The sequence below is a fragment of the Pectinophora gossypiella genome, chromosome 19 (assembly GCF_024362695.1).
Source record: "Pectinophora gossypiella chromosome 19, ilPecGoss1.1, whole genome shotgun sequence".
In the NCBI taxonomy this organism is placed as follows: Eukaryota; Metazoa; Arthropoda; class Insecta; order Lepidoptera; family Gelechiidae; genus Pectinophora; species Pectinophora gossypiella.
In genome coordinates this window covers 12,440,031-12,462,499 of record NC_065422.1, presented here as the reverse complement: position 1 = coordinate 12,462,499, position 22,469 = coordinate 12,440,031, and the positions used below count along the sequence as shown (strand labels likewise).

General features: G+C 39.4%; 1 protein-coding gene across 3 annotated transcripts in view; it reads left to right on the top strand.

Annotated features, from left to right (window-relative positions):
* The window catches only part of LOC126375663 (protein Fe65 homolog), a 98,524-nt gene that overhangs the window by 8,291 nt on the left and 67,764 nt on the right, over positions 1-22,469 (top strand). For 2 of the 3 annotated variants that reach the window (XM_050022719.1, XM_050022717.1), the window contains exon 2: positions 6,275-6,453. In XM_050022719.1, the coding sequence (XP_049878676.1) occupies positions 6,306-6,453 (148 nt within the window). In that variant the 5' untranslated portion in view covers positions 6,275-6,305. Of the gene's footprint in view, positions 1-6,274; positions 6,454-13,796; positions 14,097-22,469 lie in introns of those variants that run through there. The other variant, XM_050022720.1, reaches the window with a different exon arrangement.

Here is a 22,469-nt window from a genome sequence, read left to right as displayed (position 1 = left end):
CGACCGTACTATCCTTCTCCGTGACAGGCGGTCGACCGCATTGACCGCAACCACTCGCTGCTTTATGAGGTCCTTGTTCGTTTGTGTTTTGTTTACTTGCACCTTTTACAGAGGTTGATTGCTACATTTACATTACACATAAGTTCACGATCATATCCATCGCAAGATGTACTAACTACCCACACCGCACCGAGATTTCTGTTAGACCTACGACATAGAATAAGGAATAATTCTACATATAGAACGGCAATCATATCATGATCTTTCTAGCATTGTCCCGTTTTTCACAGGGTCCGTTTACCTAACCTGAAGATTTGACAGGTCCGGTTTTTTCAAGAAGCGACTGCCTGTCTGACCTTCCAACCTGCGAAGGGAAATCAGTCCAATACAGGTTAGGTCATTTACCTTCGAAAATGCATTTCTCGGGATTGTTTTCCTTCACTGAGCACGTGATAATCATTTATGATCCAAACATGAATTCGAAAACAAATTCCACAATCATTGGTTTAGGCCTGTGTTGGATTCAAACCTGCGACCTCGAAGTGAGAGGCAAGCGTTCATTCAAAAATCATATGCAGTAAGTACTTACACGAAAAATTACAAAATAAAATTGTAATCTACAACAAAAAAAAATGTACGAGTTCCAACTTTTTTATTCGCTCCCAATACAGCTCAAAAGCAATTTGCTGGTGGAAGTAGAACATTACCATACATCTGTGTATATTTCTTTTTGCTATAATGTCACTTCTTTACCAAAATTAAACGTTTGAAAACTTCATTACTCGAACCACTGGAATTTATAGTTAGTATAAAGGAACGGTCCGAAGACAGACCCTTGTGGCACTAAGAGCAAAGCTTCGCGATGACTTCACAAAACGGCCGGTTTCTGCCGCCGAGTTGTCTACTCAAAACAATGGAGTAAACTCTATGATTGATGAAGTATGTTAACCGTTACGGGTCGTTTTATTGATCCCCTCGGGTGTACTTTATTTAAATGGTGATGTCCTATTACTGGCGATTCCGGGTAATTGTATATTCCCTTGTTCCGTGTTCTGTGTCGGAGTTTTGATTTAATGTTAGCATGTTTTTATTTAAGAGTGTAACATAATATACATCTTATATCATAACAACGGAGGTCCGTGTTGCTGTTGCTTAACAAACTCATTTGTTAATTGAACAATACCTCTTTTCTCGTATTTTAAACCATTCGAATGTTATTTTATTTCATTTAGTACTTAATATGATTATTATCCTATGTTAAAGTAGGAAACGAATTCAACAATTATTTAGTTCTACATTAAAAGGAGCGTGCATAGATTTGAACAACTTTATAGTAAATAGAAAGGGCGGCCTTATGGAGGTGATGTCTAATGGAGGCAAAAAGAGATATAAGTCATAAGGTACTTACTTAAAAGACAACTTACAGTTTTAAAGACATCGCGAGAAGTGGATATCTGTTATTCGAGTTCTACTTCCCAACAGGGGATAAAAGGAATAGAAGAAGAATCTGTGTAGGAGCCCGTTCTTAGTTTAAGTCTGAACACCCACTTCTCTTAATATACTTAGTAAGTTAATGAAAGATGCGAATGCAATATAAGACGATAATTATTCAGTTATTTAGTTTACAAGATAGAATTAAGGTAGATTATCGCTTACGTTGAGATTAGTTATTACACTAAAGATTATTACTAAGTAAGTGAAATAGTCACGCAGCCTGAAAATAGGTTGTGCGTGACGTAGGTAAACTCTGTGCGGTTCGAGACCGTACAATCTGGAAAGTCTCTCATTGGGTAGTGTCAGTAATGGTGCTAATTCCTGCAGACGCATGCCATCTAATTATGCATTAGATGGCCATCTAATTTTATTTTAATAAAATTAGATGGCATTAGATGGCATGGATTTACTTAAAAGTTGTACCTGTCATTTTCTTATCCGTTGAAAAAGAAAGGGACGGGTAATTGACAGGCATAAAATTTAGCTTCGATCGCCATCGACTCGCAAAGAAGAAGAAGAGGTAAGGTATAAAAAAGCGTAACCGGCACCTTACAAAAGTACTTATTAAAACCTCATCACCAATCCATCTTCTTAATAATCATTAGTCCTTTTGACGTTGTCCCCAATATTCTGTCAGTACTTGTCAGTATAACTGTTACCTTCAAAAATGACTCAAGCACACTTTTAATATTTTAATTTTTGTAGAATTCATGTGCAACGTGTGTAAAGGTATATGCCCTTTAGGGGCTGGGGTGTCAATCCTGTGGTGCATCGCATTTATTGTTTTGGTGTGCGGATTCATTTATGTTATTAGTACAACAATGTAACTGTGGTGTTACAATGAAGATAACATAAAGTTCTTGTGTGTATTAAGAGTTCTGTTCTCAAGAGTACCACAGTGGTAACTATTAATAGTCCTTTTTCTATCGTGTGGCTTGTGAGGTGGATTCAAATTCAAATTCAAAAATATCTATTCAGTAGGTACACTTTAAAACGTCATTTTTTACATAACAAACGTCTCATCCGCCTAAAACTACTGCAGCTTCTCACAACCTGTATAGCCAAGGAAAAGAAGCTGCGAGAAAAAACGTTTTCTAGACGTTCTTTAAAAATGTATACTTACTTCTTCTTGATTACCAACTTCTTCAATTCTATTGGCAGGGTTATTATTGAACCGTCAACGGCCCCTGACATGGGTCATGTATGGTCATGTGTCTCTGACTACACTATTAGGACATATTCGTGAGCTTGTTATGTTATTGATCGAATGAGTCACAAAGGTTTGGTTCATATGGCTAACACATTAACGACATTGGCTTTAGGTTAAATCAACGCTGTATGTGTAAACTGAAAGGTGTGCTATGTTTTAGGTATGTGTGTACTTTATTGATATTTGATTTGATTCGAGTTGATTTGATTTTTGGAAGAAAGTAAAAGTAACGTTAAAGGGACACCTAAGTAACAAATAAAAATCAAAACACGTTATAAAAACTACTTAAACAATAGAGTAGGTACAAATAAATAGACAGTAAACTATAAATGTTTTATGAATTTTCCGACAGGAAATTCCACTTGATATCAACTCTGAATCATTGTCACTAACACCTACTATTTATTCTGTGCTAACACCCATACCTACCTACCTACTTGTATGGCTACCTCTACTTATGTCCTTGTACGGAGTGTAAGTGACAACGTTACAAAAAGTAAGGGGGATAATTCAGACCATTATTCTGAGTTAATATCAAGTGGAGTTTTCTAACGTAAAAGTATAGAATTTTTAATAATAAAAAAAAAATTGCGTTGGAAAATTCCACTTGATATTATCTCAGAATCATGGTCTGCATCATCCCTCTCAGTATTCGGTACGATGTCACTAACACCCTGTATATTCTATGTCATCATCATCAGCCCATTAACGTCCCCACTGCTGAGGCACGGGCCTTCCCTATGGATGGATAGGGAGATCGGGCCTTAAACCATCACGCGGGCCCTGTGCGGATTGGTGGTTATTAACGACTGCTAATGCAGCCGGGACCGACGGCTTAACGTGCCTTCCGAAGCACGGAGGAGCTCGAGATGAAAACTTTTTTTTTGTGGTCACCCATCCTATGACCGGCCTTTGCTAAAGTTGCTTAACTTCAACAATCGCAGACTGAGCTCGTTTACCGCTGCGCCACCGAGCTCCTCGTCTATGTAGCTTAAGCTTAAATGTGGCGCTACCCTCAAATTTAATTAATTGACTAAAATTTTGAGTCAGACCCTTTCTCAAATAATACTTCCGTCCTTTCAAAGATGCGGATGTCTCGGATACTCCATCAGGAGTTCAATCAATCATCTTCTATCTTTGACAGGATCTGGGATGAGACATAATAGGTAGGCATATAAATTACTAACTTAACAGAAGGGAATAGGGTAGTATCCAACTAGTCAAATCAGTTACTTTTTACTAAACGTCAAAGCACGAAATTACTATGGAATTTACTTATGTATATGAAAAAGTAACATGTGTGAAGTCATAGAAAAACGTGATAAAATGTCGCATTTATTATTACATTTTTCTTTATTAAAATTCATAAATAAGTAAATAGAAAAAAGAAAACATTTTTGTCACCTTTCGATCTGTCTTTATTTAGTAATTAGAATTTCATAATAATTTACACTTTGACATTGGCTTTAGGTTAAATCAACGCTGTATGTGTAAACTGAAAGGTGTGCTATGTTTTAGGTATGTGTGTACTTTATTGATATTTGATTTGATTCGAGTTGATTTGATTTTTGGAAGAAAGTAAAAGTAACGTTAAAGGGACACCTAAGTAACAAATAAAAATCAAAACACGTTATAAAAACTACTTAAACAATAGAGTAGGTACAAATAAATAGACAGTAAACTATAAATGTTTTATGAATTTTCCGACAGGAAATTCCACTTGATATCAACTCTGAATCATTGTCACTAACACCTATTATTTATTCTGTGCTAACACCCATACCTACCTACCTACTTGTATGGCTACCTCTACTTATGTCCTTGTACGGAGTGTAAGTGACAACGTTACGAAAAGTAAGGGGGATAATTATTATTCAGACCATTATTCTGAGTTAATATCAAGTGGAGTTTTCTAACGTAAAAGTATAGAATTTTTAATAATAAAAAAAAAATTGCGTTGGAAAATTCCACTTGATATTATCTCAGAATCATGGTCTGCATCATCCCTCTCAGTATTCGGTACGATGTCACTAACACCCTGTATATTCTATGTCATCATCATCAGCCCATTAACGTCCCCACTGCTGAGGCACGGGCCTTCCCTATGGATGGATAGGGAGATCGGGCCTTAAACCATCACGCGGGCCCTGTGCGGATTGGTGGTTATTAACGACTGCTAATGCAGCCGGGACCGACGGCTTAACGTGCCTTCCGAAGCACGGAGGAGCTCGAGATGAAAACTTTTTTTTTGTGGTCACCCATCCTATGACCGGCCTTTGCTAAAGTTGCTTAACTTCAACAATCGCAGACTGAGCTCGTTTACCGCTGCGCCACCGAGCTCCTCGTCTATGTAGCTTAAGCTTAAATGTGGCGCTACCCTCAAATTTAATCAATTGACTAAAATTTTGAGTCAGACCCTTTCTCAAATAATACTTCCGTCCTTTCAAAGATGCGGATGTCTCGGATACTCCATCAGGAGTTCAATCAATCATCTTCTATCTTTGACAGGATCTGGGATGAGACATAATAGGTAGGCATATAAATTACTAACTTAACAGAAGGGAATAGGGTAGTATCCAACTAGTCAAATCAGTTACTTTTTAATAAACGTCAAAGCACGAAATTACTATGGACTTTGTATGAAAAAGCAATATGTGACGTCATAGAAAAACGTGATAAAATGTCGCATTTATTATTACATTTTTCTTTATTAAAATTAATAAATAAGTAAATGGAAAATGGAAACCATTTTTTGTCACCTTTCGATCTGTCTTTATTTAGTGATCAGAATTTCATAATTTATCTTTGACCTAGGAAACTACCCAATTGGGTCGTGTACTAGATTCAAGATAAATTATTATGAAATTCTAATTACTAAATAAAGACATTTTCGGAGGTATGTGACCTAACCTAACCTGTATTTGACTGGTGTTTCCTTCACGGGTTGGAGGGTCAGACAGGCAGTCGCTTCTGTAATAAACCGGACCTGTCAAATCTTCAGGTTAGGTAAGCGGACCCTGTGAAAAACGGGATAATGCTAGGAAGATGATGATGATCCAAGGTGGATTCCACCCGTTATTTGTCTTACTAGAGTTCTTTTGGAGCGTGATTGGATTGAATCATGAGCCTTGGGTGTGTTGCGAAAATTGTGGACAAACAAAATAGTCCTTGTACAAAGCGAACGTATCATTTTGACGGCGCATGAGCGAATCTTAGCAGTGGTGAGTGATGCAGTACGACGTCACTTGGGCTACCGTGCCGGTATCTGTTCTCCATCTCTGTCTATCTCATTGCTGATAGCCTCTATCTGTCCTTTTCTGACACGCCTGTCTTCCGGCAAAAGCGAGCGAGTTGAGTCATAGTAGTCGGGTGATATGGTGTTTGTTCTGAATCTCTCTGTTTATCATCCGCTGAAGTTTGTCTCTCTCTAACCCACGTACCTATCCACAGGAGCGAGTGAGAGCGTGGTGCTAGTCGGGTGGCGATCTGTAGCGCCGGCGTTTGCTCTCTTTCGCTCTGTTAATCAAGCGCAACAGTCTGTCCTTCTCTAACCCACGTATCTGCCCACAGGAGCGAGTGAGAGCGTGATGGTGGTTGGGTGATGCTGTGCGGCGCCATCTGGGCTGCCGCGCCGGTGTCTCTGCGCGGGCTGGCGCCCCCCCTCCCCGCCGCGCGCCCCGCGCTGCTCGCCGCTCTCGTCATGCATGCGCTTCACGACCACCGCATTGATGATGACTCCAGTTTCATAGGTCAGTGGATAGACATAATTAAGTTAAGGTTTATAAAATTAAGTTAAGAATAGCAACTTCTTCAGATACTTCTGACGGAATACGAGTTTCGTTGCTTGGCAATGCTTTTTCCGGAGGGTGGTAACCAGCCACGGCTGAAACCTAATATATTGTTCGATGAGCTAGCATGACATGGGAATCGAGAACCGAGGGGTTGACCTACAAAAAAATAAAAAATATATTAATAATGTTAAAGAAAAAGGAAGACAAGACAAGGAGGTCAAAGAACTTGAAAAAGAAATCTGGAAAAAGCTCTGCCGACAAGAGCCTAGCTGTAAAATTTGGAGATAACATAAACTTAACATAAATAGCCTATATACGTCCCACTGCTGGGCACAGGCCTCCCCTTAAACAACCGGGGGGGCATGGAGCATACTCCACCACGCTGCTCCACTGCGGGTTGGTGGAGGTGTTTTTACGGCTAATAGACGGGACCAACGGCTTAACGTGCCCTCCGAAGCACGGAATCAACTTATTCTTTAGACAATCAGGTGATTCAAGCCTGTAAAGTCCTTACCAAACAAAGGACAGTCTCACAAAGTGATTTCGACAATGTCCCCATCGGGAATCGAACCCGGACCTCAAGATCGTGAGCCTAACGCTCTAACTACTAGTCCACGGAGGCTGTAAATTTGGAGATAAAAATGATAATATAAATAAAATTCTTTTGAAATGCTGGGGAGTTAAAAGGGCCACATGGAAGCAATTCATCTAAAAAAGCAATTTTGCTTTTACTTTTGCTTTTTTTTTATTGTGCATTGCGCACTTACTTTTATATGCGCAAATGTTAAATTGCAATATTGCTTTTTTTTAGATGAATTGCTTCGATGTGGCCCTTTTAACCCCTCTGTTCTCATTTGATAATGTAGTTTGATTGAGATAGTATCGGAACTCACGCAAGCAAAGGTGGCGCATTCGCGTTTCGGCCGTCTGTCGATAAAACAAAAAAACATAAACTAGGGTGTTCAACGGAAAAGCCATCGTATGAAGAACTAAGTACCAGCAATTCACGGACACTGAGCTTTGTTAGACCAAGTTGGGTGATCCTCGGTCTTCTATCGTGTGGGTTGTGAATCGCCAACCTCATCAACCCTGGTGTCAGGGTGTTATTATTGAGCCGCCAAAGGCCCCTGACACGGCTCATGTAACGATTACTTACTTGCATCAGTAAGTAGTTACCGGGACCAACGGCTTAATGTGCCTACCGAAGCACGGATCATCTTACTTTTTGGACAATCAGGTGATCAGCCTGTAATGTCCTAACCAAACTAGGGATCACAAAGTGTCAGATAAGATATTTATTGCATTCCTGATGTTATTATAGAGTCTTAAAAGTAGAGTAAAGTACGTATACAAACAGGAACTCTGTAAGGGCACTACAACTTAGTATACTTAACTTAAAATTGAATTATAACGTGAAAAAAATATATATGTAAGTACATTTATTGATCAGTACCTAACAGATTACTTACCTTACATCCCAACCCAATCTAAGTCACAGGGACTGTAACCTGGAACCTGACAGAGGGCGGCAGTAACTGTCAGTACTATTCACAGACGGAGAACAGGAGTCCTAGTACGGCTTTGAAATAGACGACTCTGGACGCCATCCCACTCGCGTCAGACAGAGTACTGCGGGGCGTAAGGCAGGAGGGAAACCACTGCCCTATTTTCCCTAAAAAAGTAGCATGGAGAATGCTACACCGACAAGAGCGTGGCTCTTAAATTAGTGATGCCCTAACACATTCTATTTGAAATAACTAATCGAAATCGTCGACCACGCTTCTGGCGGGGTCGGTTTCGAAGTCCTGGAGTGTTTCCTGTTGCGAGATGATAAAAGTAACGATATTTTGCAAAACTTTGAATAATCTAACTTGGCTGCATGCATGAAAAAAGCAGCCCTATTTTTTGAAATGAGAATTCTAAATCAAGAATTGTAACCTTTGTTCATTCAGTCACGCCATTCTATATTCAATTTAATTAAGTGCTGATTTGGTTTAAATATAAGTGAGTGTTAATTCAAATATTTTTTGTCATAAATAGAATTCCATAGTTGTTAGCAATGTGACTTATTATTTTTATGTTATTAAGTACCTAATCTGCCAACCCAATAGAGGGTGCTAAAACGAAAACTTCTATACTCTTCAGACAATCATGTCATTCAAGCAATGTGTCGATATTTTAGGATATTTTTTGATAGTATCTATAATATCTACGTACTTAATTTCGGATGAAAGAAGCACAATAATTTTAGTACTTAATAGCACAATATACTATTAGTACAATAATAGGCCATATACAGATAACGGCCTCGTTGAGCATGCGATATCTGTGACTTAAAACAGAAGACTATCTTCAAAAATATTGATCTCAAAAAATCATCTTCGGCTCACCAATTCCCCACAAACTATTATAACAAAGTAACCGACTGTCTGGCAGTCCCACCTTGGTATTTTACCCAAAATACTCCACCGAAGCACGCGATCGCTATCGGCAGACATCTCGGCGCCGCGCGCCGTGCGCTGGCCGATGTAATGACGCACTGAGCTACCGAGGCAGCTTTGATGCAGTCTATACTACCTTTAGGGTAGACGCAGAGCCTATGAAATTCCAGTTGCTTCGACCCTGATACACTTCTCTTCTTACACGTTCATCAATCGTTTCATAATAAGTAAATAAAAATATTTTATTATCAAAGAAACGAGTCCATAGATAGTACGAAGAAGAAGAAGAGGAGAGAAGAAGAAGCTATGTTAATAATGCTGCTGATTCCCTTACACTCCATTTATTTTTATTTTATTTATTTTGCGTACTGTTTGATTCACTGTTTAGGGAATCAAGTTATTCTATTCTATTCTACATGTACATTTTACATAAAATTCGGAGGATTTGTTAACAAAAATCACATCCTAATGTAATTTTTCAGACAGACTCTTAAGTGGATTTCACTATAACGCCTCCTTGGTCCAGTGGTGGAGCATTGTGCTCACGATTCGGAAGTCCCGGGTTCCGATTGGGACATATTACAAAAATCACTTTGTGATCCCCAGTTTGGTTAGGACATTACAGGCTGATCATCTCATTATCCAAACGTAAGATGATCCGTATTTCGGAAGTCACGTTAAGCCTTTGGTCCCAGTTATTACTTACTAATGTAAGTACAGTCATGAGCAATATCATGTACCCACTTTAGAACCCTGTCGCACTATCATTTTTAACATTTAATGAGATTTACGGTTTAATTTGTCAAAAAAATAATGTGACATGGTTTCAAAGTGTATACATATTAGTACTCGTGACCGGCGTTGCAAAGGAGTCATGCTTGATATTTTATACAATAATAATCTAATCTGAATAATAAATGGTTTTCTACATGTTAAATTCTAATAAAATATTCACAATAAACAAAAAAATATAATAAATTACTAATAATAATGTCGCATAATACTTTGTCACCATCTAATTTTATTTTAAGTTATACTTGTCATTTTCTTATCGGCTGAAAAAGTAAGGGACGGATAATCGACAGGCGTAAAATTTATGGAACACACGTCAATTTTGAGCAGAAATTTAAAAAATGCTTCCAAAATTTTATATTGGTCGATAATCCGACAGAATTAAGTTGACCGCACACGTCAATCTGCGAGATGCCTATTTTATTCATTTTAGAATTAACAGTGTTGGCAATCATCAGTCTCTTTTTCTACGGATACGAAAATGACAGATATAAGTTAAAATAAAATTAGGATGTGTCTGCCTATACTTATATTTAAATAAGTCAGACCCCGGCTCCTGTTTACTTAAGTAAGTAATCAGTCGTTAAATGAGATGTCAGGGGCATTTGGCGGCCCAATAATGACACCAGGGTTGATGACGTCGGTCATTGGTCTTATAACCCACAAAAGAGAAGATCATAAAGAACATGTTCAAATTCAAACATATCTTTATTCAGTAGGTAACTTACTACATTTTGATTTGTAATTTTTTACATAACGAACGTCTCATCCGCCTTAAACTACTGCAGCTTCTCACAACCTGTATAGCCTTACGTCTAATAATCCTTATAATATCCAACGTCTGTACTTACGATATGCCATAAACAGTTGAACACGTAATTTTCTCTTACTAATAAAGCTTCAAGAGAGAAGATTGCCTCATTAATCTCAGGTCCAATAAAGGCTAGTAGATGTTTGCTCTCCAAAGTCTACTATGTTAGAGAATTGAAACAATGTATTGTAGAGCTGAACAAATGTTAGCTCTAGGATAAAGGGTTATTATGTCGTGGAAAACGTTAAAATATTGACGTTTCGACGTAACCTCCGTTGAACTGCGGAGGTTGAAAAGTGTATTTACTTACAGCGGAGAATTGGAGATAGAAATTGAATTGGTTTATGGGTGATTTTAAAGTGAAGTTATTGTTGACTAGCTTTTGCAGGTTTATTTGAAAACATATGTACATAAGCTGACGACTACATCCCAATTGGGGTAGTCAGACGTACATCCATCGCAAGATGAACTAAATACCCACACCGAGCTTTTTGTTTAGAGCAAGGTCTTCTTCTATCGTGTGGGTTGTGAGGTGGATTACCAACCTCATCAACCCTGGTGTCAGGGTTACTATTGAGCCGCCAAAGGCCCCTGACATGACTCATGTAACAACTACGTACTTACGTCAGTAAGTAGTTACCGGGACCAACGGCTTAACATGCCTTCCGAAGCACGGATCATGTTACTTTCGGACAATCAGGTGATCAGCCTGTAATGTCCTAAAAAAACTAGGGATCACAGAGTGATTTTTGTGATATGTCCCCATCGAGATTCGAACCCAGGACTAAGACCAAGGTGATAGGCGGTGAGCCGTATCGACGTCTATAATGGCTCGAGCCAGCTCAGTTAGTGAAAACTGGACTTTCGAACCACAATAGGACTAAAGTGACTCCCACCATTTTTAGGGTATTAATTATCACACATATACCTTTTCTTATAAGTACTTACTTATCTCAGAATAATTCCCACACATAAGTATTATATGCCCTAATTAGTGCTGAAACCAATTAATCTCACGCGTGATATAATATCTCAGGAATTTCTATTGCTTTAAAACAATGCATGTGTTTATTCCGAGGCCATTCTTTTAAGAAAAAAACAGTTTGATCGGATCTCGTTAGATGTGGAACATTATTTGAGGTCATATTGCGTAATAGCAAAGTCGTTCAGGTCACGACTTTAGAATTGGCATTCTGGGGATGTGTCTAGATTACCCAAGAGTTTTGTAAGTACCCATTTGAAAGTATTTTTTTTGGAATGATTTTCCAATGTAGTTTTTTTTTCATCCAAGAAAGCAATCATCATCTCCCTAGCGTTATCCCGTTTTTCACGAGGTCCGCTTACCTAAACTGAAGGTTTGACAGGTCCGGTTGTTTATAGAAGCGACTGCCTGTCTGACCTTCCAACCCGCGAAGGGAAAACCAGCCCAATGTAGGTTAGATCACATAGGTACTTCCGCAATACATTTCTCACTATGTTTTCCTTCACCGCTGAGCACGTGATAATAATTTATGATTCAAACATGAATTCGAATACAAATTCGGAAATCATTGGTTTAGGCCATGCTGGGATTGGAACCTGCGACCTCACGTTGAGAGTCGAGCGTTCTACCAACTCCTCACCAGCTACGTTGAACTTCCATGGGGACGAGCCTATTGCTGTTAACCGGGCGCAAATCCTGGAAACCATACGATAACAATTATGATATTTATGATACTCATAAAGTCGTATTAAATGGTTTAGAGGCTTAGCCAGGATTCGAATCAGTTCCACTTATTATTTTATTATTATTCCTAGCCGATTTCGGCTTCGGCGACTTTGCATTTCCAGATCAAAATCGGCGTTCATGGGCTCTGACGTGACCAGTATAGCCCAATTTATTCTTGAAGGCGCGCAGGCAGATTGCGCATGTCAAGATGTTGTTGACATAATAATAATGGTAAGCTCTGGGTAGTCTGGCCTTGAGCTCGTCTCTTTTCTCATCCAGCTCTGAGGTTCTGGCAGTTTCGAAATCATGCACGCTGTCTCGGACCTTCCACACCGTCACGCCATCTTAACACCATCTTCCACCGTCGAATAAACGAATTAGATTTTGAATTTTTGAGTCACTAATCACATTTCCAAGTGGCCCGGAAGTTTTACATACACACATACAGTGCATGTCAGACATAATTTACCAGTTACATGGTAAACACTAGAATTGGTGCCGCAGCGTTTCAGTCGCATGACTCATGCCTGAAACGGAAATTCCATTCCCCACCCCTAACTTACAACGTATACAACCAGTATGACAGGAAACTATCTTCTAAGAACTCTACCAAACGACGTTTGTGTGTGTGTGAAAGTTATCTACCGTCACCTCACGAGGTTTTCACAAGAAAATGCAATCCCGATCTCGCGGGATTTCGTCTAATTTTTCGAGATCAATCCCGAAGCATAATAATAATATAACGAGATCCATTCCAGATTGACGGGATTGCGCGAATAACCTCAAGTTATACTTTTTGTTCTAATTATGTACACTTTTTGTGTATATTTTGTTTTAATAAACCTCACTTTACATTAACGGCCTCCGTGGTCCAATGGTTGAGCGTTGGACTCACGATCCGGAGGCCCCGGGTTCGAATCCCGGTGGGGACATATCACAAAAATCACTTAGTGATCCCTAGTTTTAGAAACTAAGATGATCCATGCTTCGGAAGTCACGTTAAACCTTTGGTCCCGATTACTATTTACTGATGTAAGTGAGTAATCGTTACACGAGCCATGTCAGCGGCCTTTGGCGGTTCATTCATAACCCTGACACCAGGGTTGATGAGGCTGGTATTCCACCTCACAACCCACATGATAAGAAGAAGACTTAGCTCTATCAAAATCCGCGGGACTTCGTGGCGCGTACTCTAGTCAACGAGGGCTGCCAAGCATCAGAATGAGTCAAGAGTATACCATTTGCCGTAGTATGCGTCACTGTAGAACCCACACACATACAAACCGCATACCGAAACCTATGAAGCTACCTCACTTATTTAAAATATTTATACTTTGTATAAACCAAAACACGTCGAACTCCCATACAGTGGATAACAAACCTTGTGGGTAAAAGGAAATCGGTTCAGATGGAAACAAACCGAAAACTCCTTTAAGGGTTATTTTTGTTTGTAAGTATTTAAGTTGTTATTGTGTTTGTTTGGCAAAGGTTTTCATTCAGTTTCATACAGTTAGTCAGTGACTTGGTGTGTTAAGTATTATAAACGAATTATTGCTGTGTTTTCGGGTGGTGAAAAGGTTAATAGGTCTTTTAAGGTTATGGACTGTGTAAATTGGGTTAGTGTGAAATAAGTCATTGGTTTATTCAATTCGATGATTAAAGGAGGATGCTGTTATTTTGATATGAAGTGTAGTGATGTGTTGATTGCCACTATTCTATTCTATTCATTCGGTTGACTGATATTTCTCTTTTATTTTAATGATTTTGTAAATGTGTAAACTCACTATATCGTGGGGAATTCTGATCTTCCTGTTCAAGAAGCCACCGGTAACAATGGTGCAAAATACAAGTAAGTACCTGCTTTTTTTGCCGTGACTTAGGTATTGTAGATTTGCCGCAAATCAACTACTTGACCGGACAAATGGGATGCGCTGAGGGCTTTAGTCCCGTTTTAAAATTTAAGACAACAGGCCTTAAGGTGCTCAGTTAGGCCCGAGCCTTAGGGCGGTGTCGAAAGGAAATAAGGAAATAGTCGACCACGCCGGCGAGGTCGGTATCAGGGCTCTGTGGCTAGGGTAACCAGGTCGTCACGTCGTCGGTACATTATGTCCTTCGGGCGCCGATATTAAACTGTTCTCTAGTGTTTATTTATCAGAAGATCTCTTACCTTTTATCATGTGGGTTGTGACGTGGAGTACCAACCTCATCGACCCTGGTGTCAGGATTATTATAGAGCCGCCAAAGGCCCCTGACATGGCTCATGTAACGACTACTTACTTACATCAGAAGTAGTAACCGGGACCAAAGCATCATTTACTTTCGGACAATCAGGTGATCAGCCTGTTATGTCCTAACCAAACTGTTGTTGTGATTTTTGTGACTCGTCCCCACCGGGATTCGAACCCGGAACCTCCGGATCGTGAGCCCAACACTCAACCACTGGTCGACCTCATCTTTTTTGGGGTTATGTATACGTTTTTACAATAAAATACCAGATAATATTTTAAATTTGTCAGAGAACAAATTTAAAGCTCACGTGAAGCTTACTTTATGTAAAAAAGCCTATTATAACATTAATGATTACCTAAATGATAAAAATGTCTGGTATTGAATGTGTTCCTCTAGTTATTAAATAACTTGTAATGTACCCTCATTGATTTAAAAGATGTGTTGCTGTTGCAGTTTCTTGTCATTTCTTCTCCTCAGCCATAACACCTTGCGAAATGACGTAAATTCAAAAATGTTACATTGACCTTCAACAAGTTTATCCATGATAATTACGTTGAATAAATGATTCTGATTCTGATTCTGACCGTGGCCGTAGAGCTTTTATTGTATCTCCCTTTATAAGACGTGGCAGTGGCGAGTTGCATACATACATACATAAACTCACGCCCGTAATCCCTAATGGGGTGGGCAGAGCCACAAGTAATCAAAGACAACTTTCAGCCACTGTTGATACGATGTCGTAAGCTGGATATGATAAACCTTATGGTGATAAGGGATCAGCAAATCGCCCATAACATAAGTCTATCATGTTAGAGGACACACCAGTTGGTCAGTTGCAATGTTATCTTAAATTTTTTGTTTCGTGGCTCGTGTGTGTGCCCTTAATACGTACAATGTAGCGTACCCTTATCGTCTTGGTCTTGTGAGTATGCTCGTAGAAACCAGGTACCGACACGTGCAAGGAAGTTAGTATCGATCTTGGCTTAGGTGGTAACTCACCCACTGTAAACTCGCCCAGTTGAGTTGCCAGCTTTTCAGATTATTAATGGTCATTTCACCCAATAGTTTAGCTGATTGTAGGTGAGTTTACTATTACGAATTTGCGGCGTAATTTACTCGAATTTTATTACGTAACGCCCTGTTTTGAGAACAAAACAGAAAGTCAAAATCGGAGATCAGAGAGAATTAGTTGAGAAACTACATAGGTAAGCATACAGGGTGCTAGTAACGTCGTAATGTACACTGAGGGGGATGATTCAGACCATGGTTCAGAGTTAATATCAAGTAGAATTTTCCGTCGCAAAATTCATGTTTTCTTATTTTAAAAGATTCTCAATTCTACACTTCTAAGATGGAAAATTCCACTTGATATTAACTGAGAATAATGAGCTGAATCATCCCCATTAGTAGGTATGTGTTACTTAGTCGTTACATGAGCCATGTCAGGGGCCTTTGGCGGCTCAATGGTAACCCTGACACCAGGCCTGATGAGGTTGGTACTCCACCTCACAACCCACACCATAGAAGAGAGAGAGAGAGAGAGAGAGAGAGAGAGACGGGGAAAAGGCGTGATCTTATGTATTACGATAACTAAATCTTAAAATGGTTAAGATGACTCAAATAGTGATAGGAACTAAAGACTAACCTCACAGCACAAAAATCCTTGGAAACATTTCCGTTTCAAAGACCTAAAGTCACGATCATAAAAATATGTTAGCACTTCGAAAAGGTTGGAACTTTGGAAAATGCGTAGTTATTAGACTGAGGCCATGACCACAGAGAGCAAAGAGGCGTGAGCGATTTTGCAGGTTTATTTTTTTGACGTGACTTATCGTAAATTTGCCGCATGTGATATTAAGTGCATGGCCAGATGATTTTGCGGGCTAAACAAGCTTCACTACATTGTATAAAACAAAGTCCCTTTTTCTGTCCCTATATATGTCCGTACATAGGGATGTACTTACGCTTAAATCTTTAAAACTTCGAAACGGATTTTGATGCGTTTTTTAAATAGATAGTGTGATTCAAGAGGAAAGTTTATATGTATAATAACATCTATTATATAGTGGAGAAATACTGTTATTTTTGAGGTTTTTAATGTGATGTCGTAAATAATTTAATTTTTTGCACTGCACCCGAGTGAAGCCGGGGCGGGTTGCTATTAATTTATATAACCTAATCAATCATACTTAACTACATTGTCCACCGCTTATTATATTTATTACATTTAATGCAATAAACAAGTCAAGTCACAGGGACTGTAACCTGGAACCTGACAGGAAGCAGCAGTAACTGTCAGTACTATTCAGAGGCGGAGGAGTCCTAGTACGGCTTTGAAAGATACTTCTCTAGGCGCCCACTCGCGTCAGATAGACTACTGCGGAGCGGAAGGCAACAGGGAAACCACTGCCCTATTTTTCCCTAAAAAAGTAGCATGGAGAATACTACACCTGCTGCTGAATGGAGAACACCGACAAGAGCATGGCTCTTAAATTAGAGATGAATGCAATAAAGTGATCCTGACACCAAATGAGAAGAAAAAATGTAAATATAATGTAATATTGGAGCAGATTTACAAGACACCAGCAGATAACTGTCAGAACGGTCACGAGCATTAATATGTATACACTATGGTACCATGTCAAATTAACTTTTTTGACAAATTGAACTGTAAGTCTCACTAAATGTCAAATATGTTAGTGCGACAGAGCCCTACAGTGGGTACATTATATTGCTCATGGCTGTACACATTGCATAGCTTATTGTAGACTTGTTGCAAATGGCCGAATAAGTCCTCCATAATATGCACTAATGTTGAACTTAAGTACAAAGATTAGCATGTTTTATTATCGCCTTCGTTTCCGCCCCGCTGTCGCTTCACCATCCGCTGTTCTCGTAGCCCCAGCGGCGTTACGCTTGGAACTGTTCAAGGGGACGATTAGTATTCGGCTTTGCCCTCGCGGCTTAAAACTTATTTATTTTTTGGCTTTGAACTTTTTTGCGACAATTTCGTCTCAGGGCAAAGTTTATTTTTCGACTGTATAAAGGAAGGTATTGGGCGAGCTAGAGGCTACTATTCACTGGAGTATTCTGTGTTTATTGAGTTTTCGTTGAGTGCAGTCTGTTTGAATCAGAAATATAAAGATGTCTTTAAATGCTCAAGCTTTAAGGCTCAGATACAGATTATTTTAGACATTGGTCAGGTTTTTTGGAGTTAGTACCTACGGACAACGCGTGAAAAAAATCTTTGTTCCTGCAACGTTTCCACAGACGATTTGTCCAACAGAGTGAAGTGGAAGGAAAACATTCGGAAAGCAGACCCCTAGTAGTTTCCAACTAGTCAAATCAGTTACTTTTTACTAAACGTCAAAACACGAACCTCATATGGAATTTGTATGAAAAAGCACACTGTGACGTCATTGAAAACGTGATAAAATGTCGGACTTATTAATACGTTTTTCTTGATTATAAATCATAAATAAAAAAGAAAGAAAACGTTTTTCGTTAGTTTTAGACCTGTCTTTATTTAGTAATCGGACTTTCATAATTTATCTTAAACCTAGTACAGTCATAAATAATAATGATGTACCCAATTGAGAACCCTGTCGCACTATAATATTTGACATTTAATGAGACTTACGGTTTAATTTGTCAAAAAAGTTAATGTGATATGGTATCAAATATTAGTACTCGTGACCGTAGACGACCCAACTCCACTAAAGCACGCGGCGTCGGCTAGTATATCACATTAATATTAATTGTACAAGTATAGAACAAATAAGTACATTGGTTTTCATTGTAATTGTCTGAATAAATAATACGATTCATATTGATTTACCATTAGCGAGCGAGACTACGGTATCGATTCAAGCTCTAGTCAACCATAGACAGTGTAGTTTATAAGTGTGAAGTTTAATACATATCATAAACATCCAGGCTTTTTGGCGGGAAACGGGAACGGGACAGTTGTTTTCTTCATTGAATAATCTAAATAATTAATACGAAGTGGTGTTTTGTGGTTAATGATCGCATTAAGTTAGTCGGAAGACATTCGCGAGTGTTATTTATGTCGGAGTATTCAATAAACAAAGTGTACTTATCTGCCTATTTTCGCTTCGTGCCAAGAAGCCGCTTCATAACTCGAAAGTTTATGCGGACTTTTGAGTTAATTCGTTTGGGGTTCGGAGTAGGAGTCTACTCCGAGGGTGGGGGCTTAGATTTCATCATCATCACCTTTCATCATTTTATTAATCATGAAGAAATAAAATACGTAAGACATGGCTGTATGGGCATAGTTCCTTTTGCCTTACCCTTCGGGGAAAACCAAAACAAAAAAAAACATAAACATCCTATATACATCCCGCTGCTGGGCACAGGCCTCCCCTCAACCAACCGGAAGGGTCTCTACTCTATTCTAAATGTTCTAGGGTAATTCCGGGATAGACGGCCGTACGGGAGAGTTGGCCAGTGCCTAAAAATTGTACAAAGAATCGCTAGATGGCATAACCACGTACTCAGGTTGCTTGCCGAGGTGCGTAAGAACAAACGTACGCCAAAAGTTCCGCGAAAAAAAATGAAAATGTTATTAAAAACCTAATGTTTTGATTTGACTAATGCTAATTCTTTTTTATGAGTTTACGTACGAAGTTGTGGTCATATTAGTTTTCAAAAATAACATGTTTTTTTTAGTATTTTTACCAGATAATGAACCGTGCTACATAATAAGCTCAAAACTACGGCATGGTTTTGCGTTTTTTTTTCACTTGGATGGTATGGCCATCTCTCCCGGATGATTAGGAGAGATGGCCTTGGTTTGTCAGTGACAGATGGCCATATGATTGTAGGGGATAAATTTTAATATTTTTTTGTGATCGTTATTTTTTTTAATTTATTTCGCCAACACAAATTTTAAAAAATCTTTCTCCGATTCCTGAATGGTTAGAAGAGGTACGCAAACGAGCGAAGCAAGTTGGCAAAGGTCTCACTTCTGAGAATCATATTCATGTAAGAAAGTCTAAAGAAGAGGCTCGACTGCTCAAGGAACAAAAAAAAAAAGATTGAGAAGGAACAAGAAAGTAATAAAAAATACAATTAAAGGAAGGAAGGATCAAGACTAAGAAAGTAGAAAAGACTGATGATAGCAATAAAATGACTGACAAACCAAAAAATAAATTACCTCTTAAAAGAAAATCGACTAGGAAAATATCTAAAAGCAGCGATGACGAAGAAGAAGAGATAGTTTTAAATGATACAGATGAAAAGAGCGATATGAAAGAAGAAAACAATTGTGTAGGCTGTGGAAAAAAATATTAACAAACACAGCTAATCGAAGATTGGATTCAATGTGCCATTTGTTTTCAATGTGAATTGCACAGAATTTGATACCGTGTGCTCTAAATGCGGTCGATGCAAAAAAAAGTCAGATGGCACAAAGTAAAGCTGTGTTAAAAATAAAAAAGTGAGATTTAGTACTGGCCATCTTACCCGTCCTACTATGGCCATCTCACCCTTAGTATCCGGGAGAGATGGCCAGAGCTGTTTTTTTTTAAAGTTAGTTTTAAGGTTGAACTCTTTAAAAAATATCAATATTATATGTCACTTCCATAAGTTAAATGTTCAGAGTTTAATTAAAAGTACTGATTATCATAATGCATATTGTAGTTTAATTTTTATTAGGCTTCAAAAAAACTATGGCCATCTACCCCGGCTTTACCCTATTACATCACTCATCACTAATTTAAGAGCCACGCTCGCCATGCTACTTTTTAGGGAAAAATAGGGCAGTGGTTTCCCTCTTGCCTTCCACCCCGCAGTACTCTGTCTGACGCGAGTGAGATGGCGCCCAGAGTCGTCTATTTCAAAGCCGTACTAGGACTCCTGTCCTCCGTCTCTGAATAGTATTGACAGTTACTGCTCTGTCAGGTTACAGTTCCTGTGACTTGTCCCTTCCGTTCTGCATTGCCGTAAGGCTCCCATCTCCGCCTCTGCAACCGTTGAGTCTGGGTCTACTCCATAGGTCTGGGTCCCTATACGAACTCAGCCACTATCTCACTGGCCTACTGAAGTAAGAGGCGCCCACCTCCGCGGCAAGAACGCGCCGAACAGGAATTGCCCCATTGGAGGGTAGAGAAGGCGACTCTTTCCCCCCTGGGGCCGGGTAATGGTCTTGTATGAAACCAAAACCAAAGGTTCTATTACAAGCAAGAAGCAAATAATTTGACAACACCTCACCACTGATTTTGTTTGCCTATCGTGTCCCACTGCTGAGTGGCTAAGCCAGTAAAGGCCTTCCAGTAAAGAAGGGGTCCTCGTCCACAGTTCCACGCCACTGAATAACACGCAAAATTTGAACCAAAACTTGCACTCTAGCCCAGTTTAGCGCCCTACAAGTACGCAGTAGCGAGGTGGCAAGTGAAGCGAGACGTCTAAACACGCACGCACGGTATTTAGGGCGTCTAAACGCAGCAGAGCGTAGCACTTACCCAATACAAGTGCTTGCATCATCTTGGATCAGTAGACACTTCAAGCACACCCTGGACACTGACAAAAGTCTCATTCTTACCGCCTATCGCGTAAGTGCGAGGGAGACGCAGTACGCGTGGTCTCCCCTTTACACCTTAAGGACCGCGTAAGACTAAAGTAAGACCAAGAGAGGATGAGGCCGGCGCCTGATACTATATATTTTATGGCACAACATTGCACCACGTCTGTAACCCCGATGGGGTAGGCAGAGGTGTACAGTTTAAATACACAAACCATTGCCCAATGGTTCAAATTCGCTTCAAAACGTTTTTTCGATTCTGCTCCGCACCACCCAAATCCCCTAGTAGTTGCGGCTTCCGAATTCATTCCGCTTAGAATGACGTAATATACGATCCCGATGACCCGATTACTCTAGCCATAGAGGCAGCCAATCAGCTCGCGACACCAAACACTTCAGGACCCCGATACCGACCCCGCCGGCGTGGTCGACGATTTCCCTCATTCGTCGATTAATTCTTTCAAATATTTTTTCCTCTCAGATGACGCCCTGACCCAAGGTTCGCGCCCAACTCGGCACCCTCAGGCCTGTTGTCTTAAACGTTATACCGGGTGAATGCCTTCAGCGCCCCCCATTTGTCTGGCCAAGTAATGTAGTTAATGCCATCTGCGGCAAAACTCGTCAGCTATATTCAAGTCCCATGGAATAGGCCGTGAGGCTGTTGCCATTAACCGGGCTCAAATTCAAACTCAAGTCGAATTCAACATTGTAGAATGGATCAAAAACTTAACCTATGAGAACACGGAAGCGCTGCTGAAATACACTACATAATAACACAAATATACACACACACACGCATACACACACTCACATACACAAACACACGTGTAGGTGTTAGTGGAAGCTGCTATAACAATAGCAGCTTTCGATCCCAAGACGCTGTCGCATCGTAGGGCTAACACACACACAACACACAAACACACACACACACATCTTATCTCACAAGTATTTCTCTTTAACTTTTATTTAAACGTTGATTATTATTGTTAAAAAAAAATAGATATATGTACTATCAAAGTTGTAATACCGGTTAGGAAGAGCGGGGATTCCTGACACAGGTCTTTACATGAGGCTTACTAGGAAGTCCCAATAACGAGGTTATATATGATGTACTATTTAAAGCAAATAAACTATTTTGATTTTGAATTCAGATGTTTGGGGCCCGAGACTATATATTATCTTCTTCTTCAATCGTGTGGGTTGTGAGGAAATAAAAAATAAACCAGGATGAACGTGGCTTTAAGTATTTGACAGCCAAGCAAAGTTCAGTCGAATTGTATGATAATTGTTGATAAAGGCTATCAAATACTTAAAAAACCCACGTTCATGAATGCATGGGATTAACTGTTTGAGAACTGATAGTAGGCAGCTAAATTACTGAATTGTATACCAATATTTTATGTTTTTTTTTTTTTTTTTTTTTAAAGAACGTCTAGGGCCCTGTGCCGAGGT